At 39.7% G+C, this 19,268-nt stretch overlaps 2 protein-coding genes across 8 annotated transcripts in view; one reads left to right on the forward strand and one right to left on the reverse strand.

The window, feature by feature from the left end:
* Window positions 1-2,293: 2,293 nt before the first annotated feature.
* si:dkey-103j14.5 (isoaspartyl peptidase/L-asparaginase) lies at window positions 2,294-6,752 on the reverse strand. Its single transcript, XM_054798725.1, has 7 exons — window positions 6,521-6,752; window positions 6,145-6,335; window positions 5,843-5,985; window positions 4,394-4,557; window positions 3,196-3,314; window positions 2,979-3,089; window positions 2,294-2,894 (listed from the first exon to the last, which is right to left on the reverse strand). The coding sequence occupies exons 2-7, from the start codon at window positions 6,329-6,331 to the stop codon at window positions 2,689-2,691; spliced, it is 930 nt and encodes a 309-aa protein (XP_054654700.1). The 5' UTR covers window positions 6,332-6,335; window positions 6,521-6,752; the 3' UTR covers window positions 2,294-2,688.
* A 730-nt stretch (window positions 6,753-7,482) lies between these two features.
* The window catches only part of khdrbs2 (KH domain containing, RNA binding, signal transduction associated 2), an 81,098-nt gene continuing 69,312 nt past the window's right edge, over window positions 7,483-19,268 (forward strand). For all 7 annotated transcript variants that reach the window (XR_008573730.1, XR_008573728.1, XR_008573729.1 and 4 more), the window contains exon 1: window positions 7,483-7,812. Coding sequence is in view for 4 of the 7 variants with exons in the window: in XM_054799365.1 (XP_054655340.1) it covers window positions 7,722-7,812 (91 nt within the window). In the remaining 3 variants the exon portion in view is untranslated. The remainder of the gene's footprint in view (window positions 7,813-19,268) is intronic.

Genomic DNA, 19,268 nt, shown 5'->3' on the forward strand with positions numbered 1-19,268 from the left:
ATGACGTCTTCCAGCGACTTCTAGAACAGCCAATAGTTACTTTTCTTCTTGAGGAGTTGGCAACAGTGGTGTTATTGAAATAACTTTATTGTACATGAGAGAAAACAAACTCAAGTGCAGTACACCAGCTGACTCTAATGAAATCTAACACAAAAGCAGTGTACAAATATTGTAATGTTTTGATGTAATTTTGATAGGTGTATATTATTTAAAATAAATATATATCAACCAGCCCTATAAAGCAAAATGAAACACATATAGTACAGTACGAATAAAGTAAGTGTGTAAGTGTGCTCTTGAAACAGTTCCACAAATCACTACAATATCTAGTGTTTTTTTTTTAATAAATTATTGTGGGAGACAAGACAGACAACACAATTGACTCCCCATTGTTAGTTTACGTTTATTCTGGAAGAACAAAATAATGTTCAAATAATCATGCTGCGAGCCAAACTTTATTGTGTATGACAAGAAACAAAATCAAGGACAGTACACCAGCTCACTGAAATAAAATGAAAATCTATGAATGGACATTGTGAACTGCAGTGTTATCCTGTTGAAAAAGCCAGTCATGTGTCTGTGTCATGAGGTATGCCCCCTGCAACACCTCCCACCTCCACATTGCTGCCATTTGACACCCCTGCGCAACCTCAAGCTCCATTCTTCAATTGAAGGAAAAAGCAGGCTAGATCATGATAACGCCCCCTCCACTGTGCCGTGTGGAAAACATCACAGGTGGGATCTCGTTGCCAGTAAAGTTGGAAGTTTGTTGCTGTGGTGCAAATTCCAAATGGACAATTTTGTGGCGTTGAAGGAGGCAAAGCCTTTGAAGACGTTTTTTTGGTCTTAAAACCCTTCTTTCCCAGATGCCGTCTGATGGTTATTGGACTGCACAACAACCTTCATTTGGGCCAAGTATCATCCCGTGTCTTGATGGACACCCAACTGGATCCTCCAGTTCAGGGACATTTTTTGGGTCTACCACTTGAGTTTTTTAAATGACATAACCCTCAGGATCCTTTAAGAAGTTTAAAATGACTGTCTTACTGTGTCCAACATTGGCACGCTGCAAGAGGCCTTGCTTATGCAGCTTAACAATCCGACCACGTTCAAAGAGAGAAAGCTTTTTGATTTTGCCATCAAGAGATCATGACAGTGTGAATACCTGGCAGAAAATGAAAAAATGGAATCCACATTTTTTGTGAAGATTTTGGCTTTTAAAGTCTGTGGTCTTAAACTTTTGATCAGCTGATGAACAGCCTATTTCACTTAAATGGTAATATAATAAATAATATAATAAACTGCTTACTCAAAACATTTTTGGTCTCACTCCCATTTCTTCTTTTTGCATTTTGAAGCTCTACTTGGAGCCTCCTATAATGCAAAACAGTGTACACAGGGTACTGACAAAATACGTGTGTGTAACGCAGTCGTGTGCAGTCAACTAAAGGCCTGGATACCAAATGCACCAATATAGATACGAAACACAAGATCAAGTGTTTTTTTAAACAAATTATTGTGGGAGAAAACAAGAATAACATTACAATTGACACTCCACATTGTTAGTTTACTTTTACTCTGGAATAACAAAATAATCACGCTGTGTTGTCACAGCCATTTTTGTACATTAAACTATAAGAGGCCAACAATTAAGTCCAATACAATAGGAGTTATTTAAAATGATGTCTTTACAAACATGATTATATTTTGATATGTAACAATATGTGTTTATTATTGTGATTGTAGTTTGCAGTGGTGTAAAGTGCGCTGCATCACACTGAGACATGTTTCTAATATATTGCCCCCTCGTATAGTTGCTTAAAATGGTAACCAGAATGACCATAAATACTACATGCACAGACAATTGATAGATTAATATCTCTGCAACAGTGCATTTGACATAGTATAGTTAGATTTATTTGGGAGGTGTACCTAATGGTGTGATCTATGCTAGTCTGTGAATACCAAAGGGAAAAAAACATTCAGGAACATACTGTATGATATGTCCTTTAACCCATAGAAAACCTTGTGCTGTTTCCTTCCTCCAGTGCGTTTCAAACATGATGGAAGCAAGTGATGACGTTATCTCATAATTTCAACAAGCATTGCTTCAAAGGCCAACAGCTTCATGAATAAGACCACTGTTAGGTTAAAAGTCCCGTTTTGATTACTAAGAACACTCAAGCAAGTTTTGTGAAATAAGAAATAGAGAAGGGAAAAAATAATATTTTGCAGAGATATGGGGCGGTTACAAAGTTATTTTATTGTATACATGACTAAAACATGAATGTGCATATGTTTGTTAACCACTTCCACAACACAGCTCTCCTTGACAATTATTAAAACTGAGAAAAATAATAAGATATTTTACTAAGTGTTTTAAAAATCACAATTTCTTTACACAGAATGGCTTCACAATGGATTAAATTATACTGTTCATTTAAATTCTAATCTAATGTAACGCAAATTGCTATAAATAAACTGACACATACAATTAAATGCATGAACTTGCTCAGCTAAAACATCTTTTCTTATCTCAGTCCATTAACATTTGTGTTTCAATGTAAAAATAAAAATGTGATTTAACAGGTCAGTTAAAAAAATGCATTAATTTGTGTACAATTGCAGGAGTACATAAAGGAAACGGTTCTTTCACATGACTTGTAATCAAAGTTTGGAAATCACTTATTAGGACAGTTGCTCTTTTAATTTTTCATTGGGTTCTAACCCATAGTACAGAACACTGTTGTCCACGGCAGCCCAAGCCATTCGCTCCGTGGTACACGTTGATGCCCACTCACCCGTCGGAGAAACAACAATGACTCCACCAGCGCCACGCACACGCTCTCCCATGTACTGCAGAGACATGTCAGAAGCCTCAGCCACTGATTTACCTGTGCGAGGCAAGATACAATGTACTTGTCAAACATGAACAGATTACAAGTGCAGCGAAGTCATTGCCACTCGTGAAATGTAACCTTGCTCAATGTGTGAAAGGATGCGTCTGGCCAGTGTGACTCTAAGGATTGACTCTCCGTGGCCAGTACAAGATACTGCACCACTGAAGTTGTCTGCATATCCCCCACAGCCTTATTTGCAAAAGAAAATACAGTCAATCCACAAACAGGTGTCAACACAGTTAATAATAAAGACAAAACAAAAGTAGTGGAGAAAGACGAACAAATTAAACCAAACCGATGATGGGGGAGTCGCCAACTCTGCCGACCATTTTATTTCGGATGCCTCCAGTGGATGTGGCACAGGCCACATTTCCAGAGCAGTCCACAGCAACAGCACCGACAGTATCATGGGCCCTAGAATGACAATACTTTACATGCTTCATCAACAATGTTAACAACCAGCTCATACTATTCCATTCATAATTCTGTTGAACATACCATATACAGTAATCCCTTGTTTATCACGGTTAATTGGTTCCAGACCTGACAGTGATAAGTGAATTTCTACAACGTGGGATTCCTTATTTACTTTATGTTACAGCATACATAGAAAACCTGGTTATGACCTTCTAAATACAACTTTAACCATTATAAGAGCCCTCTTGACATGAAATACCACCTATACCTACCTACTAGTATGGACACCTAGTGACCAGTGTAGAATACTACAGATCATCGGGTCTTTGAATGCGCCTTATGAATGCCTTATATTAGCATTTTAGTTCATTTAGCCATTTTTATGCTTGGAAATGCTTAATTTAGCCAAAAAATGTTTAAAATTAGCTTCAATATGCATATTTGTTTGACTAATAACAGGACATATTCAACCATGAAACAGCATGATTTATTAATTAATGTATTTTTTAAAAAAAACATGATAGAGAGAAGCTGCAAAATTCAAAGTGCAAAGTGGCGAGGCATGATTTATTTCCGTTTTTTTTAAACTGAACTCAACAGCACAGGGTATTAGGGATATATCGGAGGTAAGGTGTGTATTACAGGAGACATTTATATGTATGTTATTATTTTAAATAAATAATGATACTTCATTAAATAATATATATCACAAAATAAGTAACAGAATACGTACCCTAAATTAGGTCATTATGCTGGGACATAGTGATAACTGACCCCTGGGTCCCGGTCCCCAGGTAGTCCCGGCAAGACCCAAAAATGTTAGAAAATGCTACGTGTCCACTTGTTGGGTTTCCACAAATGTATGAGGGTTTGGGAGGTTCCCCCACCTCCCGGACCAGAAAAGTGCCATGAAAACAAAATGAAAAAAATTCATTCAGTGCATAACTGTGAGTTCTTGGTCTTTCTACTTCACTTCATTTCACTTCACTTCACTTCTTTTCAAACTAAAAGATAGCAGCACTGTGATTAATGAGGACACAGTAGAAACAGGAATGGGTGTCAAAGTTAAATCCTACCAGCGAGAGTTAAAGTTTTCCATTACGCCTGTCACATAATTCTTGTGCTTCTCCCACTCTTTTCTCTCGTAATTGGTCACCAGTGTATCAGTGGGAACTGTGGCCATGCCGATGCTCTCTGCAAACAGGTTTGCACCGCTGTCTGTCAACATGATGTGGTCAGTCTGGGGGTTGCCATGACAGCAGAGAAAAGAAAATATATTAGCTGGGAGAATGTGTCAATCATGTTGAATTGTATCAATTTTGATGTGTCTTTATATCCTGAAGTAATGGAGGCATAATTACGTGGTCGGGAAGTGCAAAGCACTTTAACAAAGAGTGAAATACTTTAATGTTTTAGAAAACAAATGAACATTTCAGAAAACAAATTAACCAAAGGTGAAACATTTCAGGAAACACATTAACAAACAAATGAACAAATGAACAAATGAACAAATTACAATCACTGAAACTGTAAAGGGGATGTACCAAAGCCCAGATTGACAGGAATGGAAGCCAATAACAGTGCATGTTCTTGTAACGAACATGCAAACTCCACACAGAGATGCCCAAGCGGAGATTCGAATCCAGGTCTTCCTGATCTCCTGACTGTGGGGCCAACATGCTAACCACTCATCCAACGTGTGGCCCTACACAGAAAGATGTTACACAAAAATATATTTTTTTTAAACTTTGAATTAAATAAATACTTTTTCCAAACAGTCCTGAACACTGCATGTAACACAGCAGGTTAAACACTAGCCTATCAGAAAAGTCATTCATTGCTGTCCTTGTCCTCCTCCTGAGAACTAAAACCACTAAAGTGGTCTTCTTCAGTGGCACACACCCTGCCAGTCTCTCTCCCTCTTTCATTGTCGGTCACAGCGCCACCCCCACACTGAGGCAAATCAGCCCCCGAGCCTGTGCTGTCCTCCCCAGCACACAGCAATCCAGCTCCCCAAAACCCGTCGGTGACAGTGGACCTCCCGACTCCGCTCCAGGCTGCCAAGATCCACCGTCAGACCTCAGCAAAAGCTGCTAGATCGATCGCCTTCAACCTGAAAGCCGCATCTCCACATGTTCTCCATGATGAGAGCACATGTACAAAGCCCAAAATGACTGCTCCGAAGCACACGAGATGTCCCGAGACCGGAATGCGACCACAAATTAGCCGCATCACTGTATAAGCCGCGGGGTTCAAAGCGTGAGAAGAAAGTCGTGGCTTATTCACTGGAAATTATGGTACACATTCTGTAACAGTACTAACAATGTTATGCTGATGCCAGACAATGTACACCCTGGACTGGTCGCCAGCCAATCGCAGCCTCAACAAAACATGCTTCAGAAAATCAGTTTTTCAGGGAGTAGGGGAGGCCACAATCACTTTATTCTCTGAGGTAGCTCACTGCTGACACACTTCCAAAAGCACTGATCTAAACTAAAGCAAGATCACATTGTTGAAGCTACCACCTTCTCCATCACTGCCCGCGCCAATGAAACAGGGTTGGCGATGTTCTTCACTGATGACACAGCGCCGCAAGCAAGTGTCTTTCCATCCATGATGATGGCGTCCAGCTCCACTTCCCCGTTTGTGTTTAGAGCTGCTCCGTGACCTTCAATGTCATCACATAACACTAGTAAATGCTTAGGCCACAAGTTACAATTGAAAAACAAAGTACACACTACAGTACCCCAAATATGCCAGTTTCTTTCAATAATTGGTTTCACTACAACAGATGTGTCAGCGTACAAGTAAGGATTATTCTGCTTACCTGCATTAAACACAGCGTTATCTTCCAGGGCCCGCACGGCTGACTCGACAGCATCAAGCGCACTGTTGGCTCTTTGCAGCACAGCAAAGCCTTTATGTACTGCTGCCTTTACTCCATCAACTGAGACCTTGGCGAGCTCATCAGGAATGGCCCACGCTCCACCGTGCACGACTATGACAGCTGACATCTCCCTACAGAAACACTTGGTCACTGAATGTCATACCAGTCATGAATGGGTAAGAACGCCCTTTATTATCTTGCATATGCACAGTTATAATAGACTTCTCATAAACATATAAATATGCACTTTCTACACGATGTTTCTATGCAAAGTGAAAAAACATTACAAATTGAAGAATCTTTATCAGCAATTTACCTGACAGACGCCAGTAGGTTGCCACAGTCTGTTTATGTAACAAAATGCACTTTGCTTCCAACCACAATCGCCCCCTTCACTGTACTTCCGGTTTGGAGAGGCCGCGATTACGTGAATCATTAGCCGGTGAACCCTAGCCAAGTGAAGATGACGTCACTCCCTCGTTTGGCGAGACACTTAATTTAAAGCTAAACTAATTAACGCAATAAGGCAGCTCGGGTGTATTACATTCTCATCAGGATTATGATTGGTAAAACCGGTAATAAGAAATACACTACACCAATTATGCTTTATGTACATCCAAAGCAACTATAGCTAGCGATTGACATTTCTCTTGTATAGAAGGTTAGTGTAGTAACTCAGAATCCATGTTTAAAATGAAAGAAAAGCAACAAAAACAAGTTACAACAAAAGACTGTATGTTGCTCCAAATGAATGTATGCAATTATTTTGTTAGTATCTGTGAAATGTGCACTACTGCTTTATGACCACTAGAGGGCAACAACAATCCACCATAGTATACCGTACAAATTAGATTACAGTGCTTGGTGAGAGACAATGTGCATCTAACATTTACAGCCACACTAATTTACAGTAAAACAAATTGCAACCTCGAAGTTTGAACTTTTTTTAAAAATCGTCAATCAAACCTGCAGCCACAGAACACTGAACTCTGCATTGCAAGAGACGATTGCAAATTATTCATAAATATTCATAAATGTGTTATTCGTGCAAGATCATGATATAGTGCAGCCTATGTCAACATAATTACTCCCAGGGCTTTAGTCTGATTGTTTGCAAGTTCTTCAGAAAGTCATCTACAGGTCCAAGTCACTATTTGGACTCGGTGTGGAGGGACGAAGGGGTGTCTTTTGTTCTGCAGCAGCGTCAGTCCCAGCTTGTGTCCAATGTTGGTTCCGAGAGGGGCGGGGAAGCAGCGTGCAGTTCACACCCAGTGCGAGTGTGAGCTTCTGGCGGGGTGCTGAGGAGGAGCGGCATCAGCCAGAGGTGGAGGAGATGGGCTCACATATATGAATCACATGTCCACCTGCAGGCAGGAAAGCATCTCAGAGACATCGAAGGACGACCAATTTGGGCTTTTTCTTTGTGTGTGGGAATCTCTGCTCTAGGTTACAGCAGCTGCCAACATCAGGAGCTTATCGGACGCCTGCTCGACCTGTACAAATCTGCATCAAGAAGAATGCATCCAAACAACTACTTACCTGAGCTGGTGGCTGAGAAAAATACGTTGGACCCTCAGTTTGTTCATGCTGTGCGTCTGCTTGCAGAGGGTAAGTCAAGCCATATAGTCATAATTGTTTATAGTGACATGTGACTTTGTGACATGTAACTTTTTTTTTATGTGAACATCAGGTACCGTAAGTAAAGTCCTGGGGCCTCGTGTCCCAAGACACAACATCCAGTAAATATATTGTCCTGAAAGATGGAGTGCATAAACGATGCTGAGATGCTGAAATGTGGTTAATGTGCATCATGTATCTGCATTTGACTGCTTTATGTGGTTAAATACATGCAATGTAGGGGCTTATAAGGCTTTTCCTTGTTTTAATTGAAACACAATGGGCACATTAGGTCTTTTTAATGTGCACCTTTTCACTATTGAGCAGGACAAAATGTGAGGGTGACTGGTAATACGAGTAATCCATCTTCATATGCTGAGCACAACTATGGGGAATCACTTTTGCAGCACAGTGTAAACACTGAGACAGGTGCTCTGCTGGTATTTACCACTGTAACGGAGCAGAATAGTCATGAGGGATTCATTAATATATACTGGCAATGTGTCATATTGAATAGGAAGTTTATCACTGCAAAGAAAAACTGAAAATAATCTCGGCCGGTTTAATGTAAGGATGTAATATATTCTGTGTTTTCCCGTTGTGAGAAAGAGTGTGAGAATGGCACACCAATGTGATGAATTATTGAATACATGTATTTGAGTGTCAAGGAAAGAAATGCATTTTTTGTCATATCAAATAATATGGAATTATACAAACACGTAGAGTATATATGCAAATGCCTCCATTCATGTGTCATGTCAAAGGGATGCAATTCAAAAGATCGAGTTGACAGCATCATGTAATATGCATGAATGTACAGGTAACACTTTGTATCCTCCACTGGGATGCAGAGTGGAAGCATACAGATACATAGTGTGTTTGGGAATGTGTTGATGAAACACCTGACGGCCACACACTCGTCTCTCACTGGGATGCAAATAGGAGCACAAATAGAATACTCTGCCTCACAGTAAGGCAGACCTAATTCCCACAAGGCTGACTCTCATATCTCACAAACGGAGTGATCGTTACTTATTATGTTAAAGTCCAGCTTTTTTATTGCTTTCTGTACTGTAATGTAAAGATATACCGGTATATTTATTCATGAAGTTGTATGACAAACAATTGAATTCATCTGTTTCCAAGGTAAAGCAAAACAATACACAAACAGTTTTCTGCTTCTTAAAGTTTTATTCATTCAAGAAGGTAAAAAAAAAGTTCTGGATTAAAGCACAGAAAATGTAAGAAGAGATTCAACTTCCAACCAGAATTTATGATATTTGACAGAAATGTAAGATTTACAAAATATAAAATGCGGTTTTAAGTTTTAATACGTGTATTTTTTAAATACTTTGAAGATTTTCATCATTTTAATGATGTGTGGCTTTTCACTAAAATTCAATAGAAGCATTCTTGGAAGAGAACCGACCGTAAACCATTTGTCCATCCATTCTCTATACCGCTTGCACTCACTAGGGTCGCTGGTGTGCTGGAGCCTATCCCAGTTGTCTTTAGGCGAGAGGTGGGATACAGTCTGGACTGGTCGCCAACCAATCGCAGAGCACATATAGACAAACAAACATTCGCACTCATATTCATACCAATGGACAATTTACAGACTGCAAATGAACCTAGCATGCATATTTTTGGAATGTGGGAGGAAGCCGGAGTACCCGGAGTGAACCCACAGATGCACGGGGAGAACATGCAGACTACACAGAGATGTTCTCACGGAGATACAAACCACTGTAAACCAATTATAGTATAATCTCCTTGGTGGAGGTGTCGTTTTTTTTTTTTTTCTGCACCAGTTCCTAAAAGACTTCAGTGGCAAACCCTGCAAAAACATAATCACAGTAGTACTTAAGTTCAAACCAAACTATTTCCCAGCAACATCACTGCAGGTCTGTAAGTAGGTTAGGGCAAATTGCTTGTGCCTTTAGATGTTTTATAAAATTAATTAACAGAGAGTAAAAAGTAAGCAATAGACACTTTTTCTTTCTGTACAAAATCAGATTAAATTCCCCCGAGAATGGCCTGTGTGTTGTGCTGGTGAGTAATTATAAATATGAGTCGACAGCGAGATAAACTGCATCTTCAGATTTATAGATTCCCCCATATTCATCATTCAAAGCCTTAATCCTGCATTATTTACCTCAGGCACTAAGGTAAACACATTAGCATTGATTTACTGTAGTCTCAAATTGATGAAATCAATAACTTATGTAGTTGTGTATGTCTTTCTAATGCAAATTTGCGGCAACAAAGCCGTTGCTGGAGGGTTGAATGGTATTATAAGTTGATGGATGTACACGCTTGTCTTCTCGCAAGTGCATATAATAATATCACTAATTACTAAAGCTTTGTTTGGAGGTCATGCAGTAAAGAAGTTCCTGCTCATTCGTTTTTAGCATGAGCCCTTCAGCTCGGATTGATAGATGACAGTCTAGCCCTTCATGTCGTACACTTGGCTTCACCTCTGGTTTTGAATTATATCAAAGGCAGGATGACAGAGGCAGCAGAAACCAAAAGGTCAAATCAGTATGGACCAGGGACAAATTTCAACAACGCAATGTTGATCAATATCAAAGCATCTACAACATCTAGTGATTTTAAAGGCTGCCCAAATGAAATGTATTCCGCAGCTGAGGTCAAAGGTCAGATTAGTAGGTACATCATCTTAATACCAGCCATTCTTTCAGGGACGTATGGCACATATTAAAGCAAGAACTATGTTGATTGTGGACACAAGGCTCCTGATCAAAATTTTAAGACCATTTGAAAAATTGCAAGAATTTACTTTTTGCACTCACAGCTCTCAAGGAGGCTCTAAATCAGGGGTCTCAAACTCGTGGCCTGTGGGCCATTTGTGACCCGCCGAGTCACATTTTGCGGCCCGCGACTTGTCTTCAAAGATGACTGTAATACGGCCTGCGACAAGCCACTTACTCGTAGGATGCACACATAAGCCTACACTGAACTAAGAGTGAGTGAGTCAAAAATTCCACCCATTTTCTATACCGCTTGTCTTCATTAGGGTCACGGGTAAGCTGGAGCCTATCCCAGCTGAATGCACCAAAAAATTGACTCGTTTGCTCGCTCATTCATTCATTCCTCGGAGACAGAGCGGAGTCAGCGGCTTCACGGCTTCTCCTCTGCCCAGCTGAGTGGAGGAATGAATGAATGAGTGAGCGAACGAGTCAAGGCGGTGAGGCTTTGGACGTATTGCCCGGCCGTGGTCCCCCCCTCGAGACCCATATACCTCACCGTGATTGGTTCGTTCAGCCAAGGTCCCGCCCTCGAGACCCATATACCTCACCGTGATTGGTTCGTTCAGCTCCGCACACGACAAGTGTCATTCATATCAAACTTGCGGGCCACACGAATATTAATCTTTCATATTAAGAGGGGGGCCGCAAACTATCGTCGCGGGGGCCGCTAGTCTGAGACCCCTGGTGTAGGCTAGTACGCTACCACTCATGGATTTGTGACTCGCTAAGGAATTAATAAAGTTGATAGAAAATCAAAAAAAGTTGGTTCCATTCCCAGTGTCACAGTGCCCTCTACTGGTCAAGCTGCAAACTTACCTGCAAATGCAAACACGACAGCCTCCATCACCATCTCCCCTTGCCAAGAAGACAGTTCTGTCTCAAGGTATGTTGACGTATTACGACTTGTACGTAACTTACAAATAACGTGTGTGAACGGGCGTCAACGATCACATAACTTATTGCCCGCGGATGCGGGACGTATGAATCATACGTTGACATACGTCGAAAAGTTTTATGCATGCACAAAATTTTTGGACGCTTCCGCGTGCTGTTAACATATACAAAACTTACCCATAACTTATTCGACGTACGGCAGCGTATTAACCAAATTTTTCATACATTGGCGTAAGCTGGCTAAATCGTCAAGGTGTGACAGGGCCCTAAGCAATTTATGACAAACAACTGTTAAAGTGAAATAGGCTGCTCATCAGCTTTTTAAAACTTCTTAAGAGCACAGCCTTTAAAAGGCCAAATCTTGTCAAAATATGGATTCAATTTCATTTTCTGTCAGGTATTCACACTCATGATGTCTTGATGGCAAAGGCAAAGAAGCTTTCTCTCTTTGAACATGGTTGGATTGTTGAGCTGCTTAAGCAAGGCCTCTCGCAGCGCGCCATTGCTGCTGAGGTTGGACGCAGTAAGAAATTTTAAACTTCTTAAAAGATGCCGAGGGTTATGGAACAAAAATGTCAAGCGGTAGACCGAAAAAAATTGTCAAAGGATCCGATTGGCCGTCCGTCAAGACACAGGACGATTCTCGGCACAAATGAAGGTTTTTACTTGTACTGAGTGCAGTCCAGTAACCATCAGACTGCATCTGTGACAAAAGGGTTTTGAGAATAAAAAACGTCTTCGAAGGCCTTGTCCCCTTCAATGCCACAAAATTGCCCTTTTGGAACACTGAAAAATGGAAGAAAATGTTATTCTCTGATGACAATAAATGTAACCTTGACGGTCCTGATGGCTTCCAACGTTGCTGGCATGACAAGGATAAGATGAGATGTTTTCCACACGGCACAGTGGAGGGGGCGCCATCATGATTTGGGGTGCTTTTTCCTTCAAAGAGCAATAGAGTTTCAGATAGTGCAGGGGCGTCCAATGGCAGCCGGCTATGTGGAGATGTTGCAGGGAGCATTCCTCGTGACAGAAGGCCCTTGTTTGGGTGGTAATGACTGGGTGTTTAAATAGACAAGGGTCACATTTGGCAGTGTTCAAAGTCGTCATGTACTGTAAAATCACTCATGCAAATCACCAGCACATACATGGGATTTCCGATGGAAATAAGGATTGAGCTGGTGCATTTATGTAATTGAAATGCTTTGTTTCTGTATGTTCAGTTTTACAGTTATGGAGGTTAATTTGTTTCTTTATTACCAAAGCTTTTTTAAGACACATAATTTATGGAACTGATTTTTTTTTTTTTACATCAAATTATGCTAAAAATGTAATTCAATAAAAAATGTGTAAGCAAAATTCATGAAATTCACTTGATTAAAATACAGTGTTTAAAAAATGTGATTGCTGACATATAGTGTTAAAAAATTCAGTATAGTATATAGAAATTCAGTGCAAATAAATTTGATGTTTCAAAACCCAGATACACTTCCGATAAATTAAGAATGAAGCAATCAATTGTGTCTCAGACGCAGCAACTCAAACAAAAGCTGGAAGTGTATCTGTATGTTTTCAAACATCAAATATATTTGCACTAAATTTTTATGAAGTACTGAATTTTTTTATAAACAGAATTTTTATCAACAGAATCTTAACACTATTTTAACAAGCTGAATTTTCGGCATAATTTGATGTAGAAAAAATCAGTTCACAAAAATTCTAACAGAAAAAAATCAGTTACATAAATTCAGTGTCTAAAAAAAGCTTTGGCAATAAAACAAATGAACCTTCATAATAGTGCTTCAAAGTAAAGGATCTGAAACTGAAGTCAACATGAGTCTTTTTTGAAAACCTTTTATTTGTCTGCCAAGCTAGCAAGAACAGACTAGACGTTAGCGGGAGCAAAACACCTTTCCAGGCACTTTTTCTTAAAAGATCTGTGAATAAAAATTTACCGTTCCTGAAATGTTCATTTAACTTATTTTGTACTGGCGCACTTATTTTGCACTACCTCAAACTCAAAGTATTTTCATTAAATTATTTGAGAAATATGAGTTGAAAAATACACACAATTTGTGTTGCCACTTGTCATTAAGGGGTGATAGTGGGGCCCGCAGCCAAACCAGTTGAGAGCCAATTTTCTATATGTGCACAATAAATGCAGATACACTTGCATGACTAGCTATACCGCTTGCAGCCACTAGGGGAGCTAATTTGCATGAATAATGGGGATAAATACTGTATGTTCTGCTGTGATGTTATTGTCCACGTTATAGTCCTTCATTCGTGTTTTATTGCCATTTATAGCCTTAAATTTCCTATAGTATTCCAACAATATATAGAGTTGAGTCTTTAAAGTTAAATGTCATTTTGAAGCCCTGTGGTTTTCTTGATGATTGCGAACATATTTTGAATATAAACAATCTGTACTCAACAACTAAACAGCTTTAACAAGCTGGTGGACTCGCTAACTTTGCATTTCGGCACTACTTAAAAGTGGTTATAATCAATCATGTAATGCAGAAACGTGCACCATGCACCGTCTTAGTTAAAACCGAGCCAGTCAGTAATGGTGATAGATACAGTCATTAGACTTTCCAATAGTGAGCTTAATTGAGAAACTGTCGAGGAAGTATCAGTTCTGATGCTGTGTTAAAATGTCTGCTACCATTACGATGCTGAAGAAACACAATGAAATGTTGTTCATATCCTAGAACAAGTACAGTACAGTATGTCAGTTTTGTATGTATATCCTTTGGATCTAGTTGACATTGTCACAAAGCATTTGACACGGAATCACTTCTGACATGTCTACACAAGTGCTTGAAGGCACAATAATGATACAAAACGAGTGTGCTTGAAATATGAAGAAGGATACATGTCCTGAAACAAATGCTGTATATATCCAGGTCTTATGAGAATTTAATAAGAGCTAGGACAAAAATCATGCACTGTAATAGTAGAAACCGGTATTTGATTAGTAGTTCAACAAAAAAGAAACAAAAAAAAACCTCACAGTTCATAAAATATCACAAAGTGGCATACATGTAAAAAATGTCTAAAAAAAATAAGCTAAAAAAATAAAAGAAATACTACAAGAATGGGTCCATCACGAGACAAGACTAGTTTTTAACATTAATTTTTCACCTTGCTCAATATTACTATTCCCACATTGGGGTTGTGGCATATGGCTTTGTATGCATGTTTTTCCCTCCTAACTTTTAGTACGTTACCTGCATTGCTCCTCACAAAACCTCACTCTTTTGCTGTGTGTATGCTAAGCGGCCCCGCCTCCTCTCACAGAGCTAGAGACTGTATGACTGACAAGAAGTGTCGCTCTGTTCGCCGTTGCGAAGCATCAAGGTGCTGAACCAATGCACAGAGTGAGTCCTCTTCCTGCCTGTTTGGAGGTAAGAGACGAGGAATACAGACACGCATGTACTTTGCAATATACGGAGGATGTAAAAATTGAGTTCATTTTCATTTATTGTGTGATTAATTTATTTATGATCCATTTTTCTAATCAGAGAATAAAACTTTCTTCCACCTTTCAATGTCCTATGTTTGTTGCACTCGTGCAAATTCCAAACCGGCAATTTTGTGCCGTTGAAGGAGACGAGGCCTTTGAAGACATTTTTTCTTCATAAAACCCTTCTCTCACATAAGCCGTCTGATGGTTATTGGATTTCACTCGGCCCTAGTAAGAACCTTCATTTGGGCTGAGGATGGTTTTGTGTCTTGATGGACAGCCAATAGGATCCTCCGGCTCAGGGCCACTGACATTTTTTTGGGTCTACCACTTGACTTTTTTGTTCCATAACCTTCAGGAGCTTTTAAGAAGTTTAAAACGACTGTCTTACTGCTTCCAACCTGAGCAGCAATGGCGCACTATGAGAGGCCTTGCTCATGCAGCTCAACAATCCAACCACGTTCAAAAAGAGAAAGGTTTTTTGTCTTTGCCATCAAGAGATCATGACAGGGTGAATACCTGACAGAAGATGAAATTGAATTGACATTTTTGCCAAGATTTTGGCTTGTAAAGGCTGTGATCTTAAACTTATAATCAGCTGATAAACAGCCTATTTCATTTTAATGCTTGTTTGCAATAAATTGCTTACTCAAAATGTTTTTTTTTATCTCACTCCCATTTCTTGTTTTTGCATTTTGAAGCTCTACTTAGAACCTCCTTCAGATCCAACAGCGCAAAATGTAAATTCTTGCAATTTTTCAACTGGTCTTAAGAGTTTGATCAGGAGTGTATATGGCCATGTCTTATAAATTAGGATTTAACATAATATATTCAAATCTGTTTAAATAAAATGTTTTAATGGCAAAAGGCAGCATTTTCAGTGTAGCGTGTAGTGTGCCACGGCAAGACTCAACATTGTTTTGATGTTTACACATAGTGGAACTCACATAGACATACATGAGTTAGAGCAGAATGGCGTGCCTTACCTTAAGTAAGTGCCTCTCTTGGTCACACATTTTGCTTTGATTTTACTAGCCATTAGAAAAGAAGCTCCTCACCGGTGTGACAGATAAAAATAACTTTTAATGCCATCCATCAAAAGGACACGAAAGTTAAATTTGAGGTAAAGTGAAACAGCATTACAAGGTTATCAAGTGAGAGTCACAATGAGTGTTTGGCTCCATTATCATTCACTTTCAAGGTCTGCAGCTTTTCAAGCAAATGAGTGAATGAGCCAGAGAATGGAGATGATAATAACTGTGCCTGTTCGGGGTTTGAATAGTACATTAAACGCTGCGTCAATGTCAACGACAAAAGAAAGGCGAGCATTTAAGCACCACAAGAACACCAAATGACTTGTTTCATCTGAGTCATTCTTTTCTTCTAAAGCGAAAGGGCAGATGTGAGAGCATAAGGCTAATTATTGTTCTTTTTTTTTTTTTTTTACAAATCAAGACTTGACCTTTCAGCTTCTGAGACAATCATGGAATTGGAAGCTAAAATCTCACTTAATTACATTGTGAGGATAATGTTCGACACCATCCACCTTTAAACTCAATTTTAATCAATCAAGCAGATGTAAAGTTTTTACAAAGTAAATTGCGGACCAATTCAACTTTTCAACTTCTTTCCTCCACCTTTGTCTTGTCTTCTTTTTTTATTCCATGTTCAGGTTTGTAAGAGGGTCTTTCGGGGTTATGGCGCAGTTACACTGAATCAGATGTGTCCAAAGTTGAAAAAGCTTACAAGAAAAACGTTGTAATGTTGCAAGAAAATGTTGAAACATGTTGAATGTTATCACATAAGAAGATAGAAATACAGTGGTACCTCGGTTTTTGTACATCACGGTTTTTGTAGGATTTGGTTCTTGACAAAAATCATTGCCAATGTCACCGTTATCTTACGGCTAAACAGTGTGCCTAACAAACTAGTTTGTTTGTCTGCGTATCATTCTGTGGAATCGAGTGCCCAAACAAAGCATCCATGCATTGGTGACTCTGTGAGGAATGACTAGTGGTTCTTTTAGAGTCTGGACACGACAGTATAGACAGATTCCAGCCAGGGAAACTTTTAATAATCTTTATTACGTGTGTGGGGGTGGTTTGGTTCATAGAAAAAATACAGAGTGATAAAAAACATTGTATCTGTCTCCTTTCTTCCTCCTAATAAGCACTGTGCGTCCTACGCTGATGAGCGATTCAAGCGCACTGCGTATTTCAAATAGGCTTTCAGCCTTTTTTGAGTACGGCTGCAAAAAAATTGCAAGTGCCAGAATTTTTATAACAAAAGGTGAGAAAGAGTATTGAATTCAAGAAAGAAGTCATAGCACAGCACGACGGTAGCATCTATTACAATTGGATCGTAATGTAAAGGTTCTTTAGTCAACACAGGTTGCGGGGGAATGGTTTAATTGAGACACATTACAGACAGCAAGCTGCGCCAGTGTGTGTAATGATGTTTGTACCTGCTTGTGAAGTGTACAATAAAGTTCAAGTGAGCAAGTATACAGCTCTAACCTTCCACTATTTATAGTTAAGTTTGTGATGGACACAGTGTCCGCGTGGCTCTTCCATCGCCAACAACAGTTTTCAGTAACAGTAAAAATGCTGTTATATGTTACTTTATCGTTTTCATGCGTAATTTATATGTATTTTGATTTATTTTCTGTATCTCGCTTTAAAGACATACCGCTTGGTAATTCGCGCATATTAGTGGTGCAAGCGTATTAGTGGTGGGCCGCCGCAAATAAATTAATGAATGGGAAACACTGATATTAAGGGGCTCTCTACACAGAAACAATTTCAGGTCAAAATGAAAAAGTATTTTATCACTTCAGCGTCTCATCCACACGGCAACGGCGTTGTGGGTGCCCTGAAACAGTATTTTTTGAAAACAGCTTTCAGAGTGGGAAAATCTGAAAACGCCCGCTCCTCGTTTCCATATGGACTAGCAATCCGCTACTTTTTAAAAGCGACCCGTCTCCATCACATGACCAGAAGTGAGCTTTGAGCACAATCCAACATCACATGTGAGTATTTCAAGTGTCATGACTCACCGCAGTCGACATCCTCCTGATATTTTCTTGTCTTATACTCCCAAAATGACGCACATGTAATTCCACTTTGTCATAAGTCTAGACGAGCCTTGGAAGGCGAATGGCGTTTTTTCTTCTTCTATGGTTTGGTGTGTCACGTGGTTTTCCGCCTGCATGTCTGTTCACAGCGTGACACGTGGGTGTGCCTTGCGTATTGCATGGTTTTCACTCATTGATCCGTTCCCGTCTGGATGCAACTATTTAGTAATCCGGCACAGTGTGGGTGCGACTTTTTTTCAACCCGCCAAAAAAAAACAACGTTGGGCCCAAGATGTGCTGTATATTGTAAATCCAGGCACATGTGATATGTAAACACCTCTGCCATAGTCACACACACCAAGTCAAAACAACACCTCAAATGCTGTTACAGCTGGAAAGGACGAATTGGATCGCATACGGCTGTGATAGCCTGTCACACGACTGTCAAAAGTGAACCACTAACCTAACACGGCACCTGAGTCGCATGGCCAAGCATGTCCGAGCTTCAGAGGGGGTTGACGTCTCAGAGCTGTTGCCGAATAGTGCCCCATTAAACAGCAGTCAACACATTAATCACCTCCATCGGCACACCGTCCACCGCTCACTCATGCGCAGAAGAGCGAGAGACAGCTGTGTTCAACACACACACACACACACACACACACGCAGGCACATACATAGACAGCTCTGTGTGAATGCCTGGCCTATTCAGATTGATGATGTGTAAAAATAAAAGCTCCAACTTGCTTAGTAACAGCAGTTAACCAAGAAGGAGTGTGTGTTTACCTGAGGAACTTGCTGTATTAATGAGCATATATTCCACACTGGGAACCGTCAACTCAGCATATTTTCTTTTGCTTTTACTCATTAAAGTAAATTGGCAAATTGTGATGCTGAATCTGCATACTTTATAGTTGGCTCTATGATGACAGAGAGGCAAAGGGCTCTGACCACTAATTAATCACTGGTTGGTATCCCTTTAAACACGCATTTGGTCTTTTGCGAACATAAAACCCAAAATACGGCAATTTTCACACTAAAATAAAACAAAAAGAGCACCTTAATGGCCTCTTCGTAAAACAAACACTCACACTTCAGCCTAGTGTAGATAACTTAAAGCCTCATGATATTATGTTTGGAAATCTTATATTGAAAGCACCTCTAACTCATAGAAGACTATTGGAACCGCCATCATGATTAAAGTTTCATAATTTGCTTACCTTTTCACAACTCATTTACA

This window comes from Dunckerocampus dactyliophorus, chromosome 14 (genome assembly GCF_027744805.1).
Source record: "Dunckerocampus dactyliophorus isolate RoL2022-P2 chromosome 14, RoL_Ddac_1.1, whole genome shotgun sequence".
Taxonomy (NCBI): Eukaryota; Metazoa; Chordata; class Actinopteri; order Syngnathiformes; family Syngnathidae; genus Dunckerocampus; species Dunckerocampus dactyliophorus.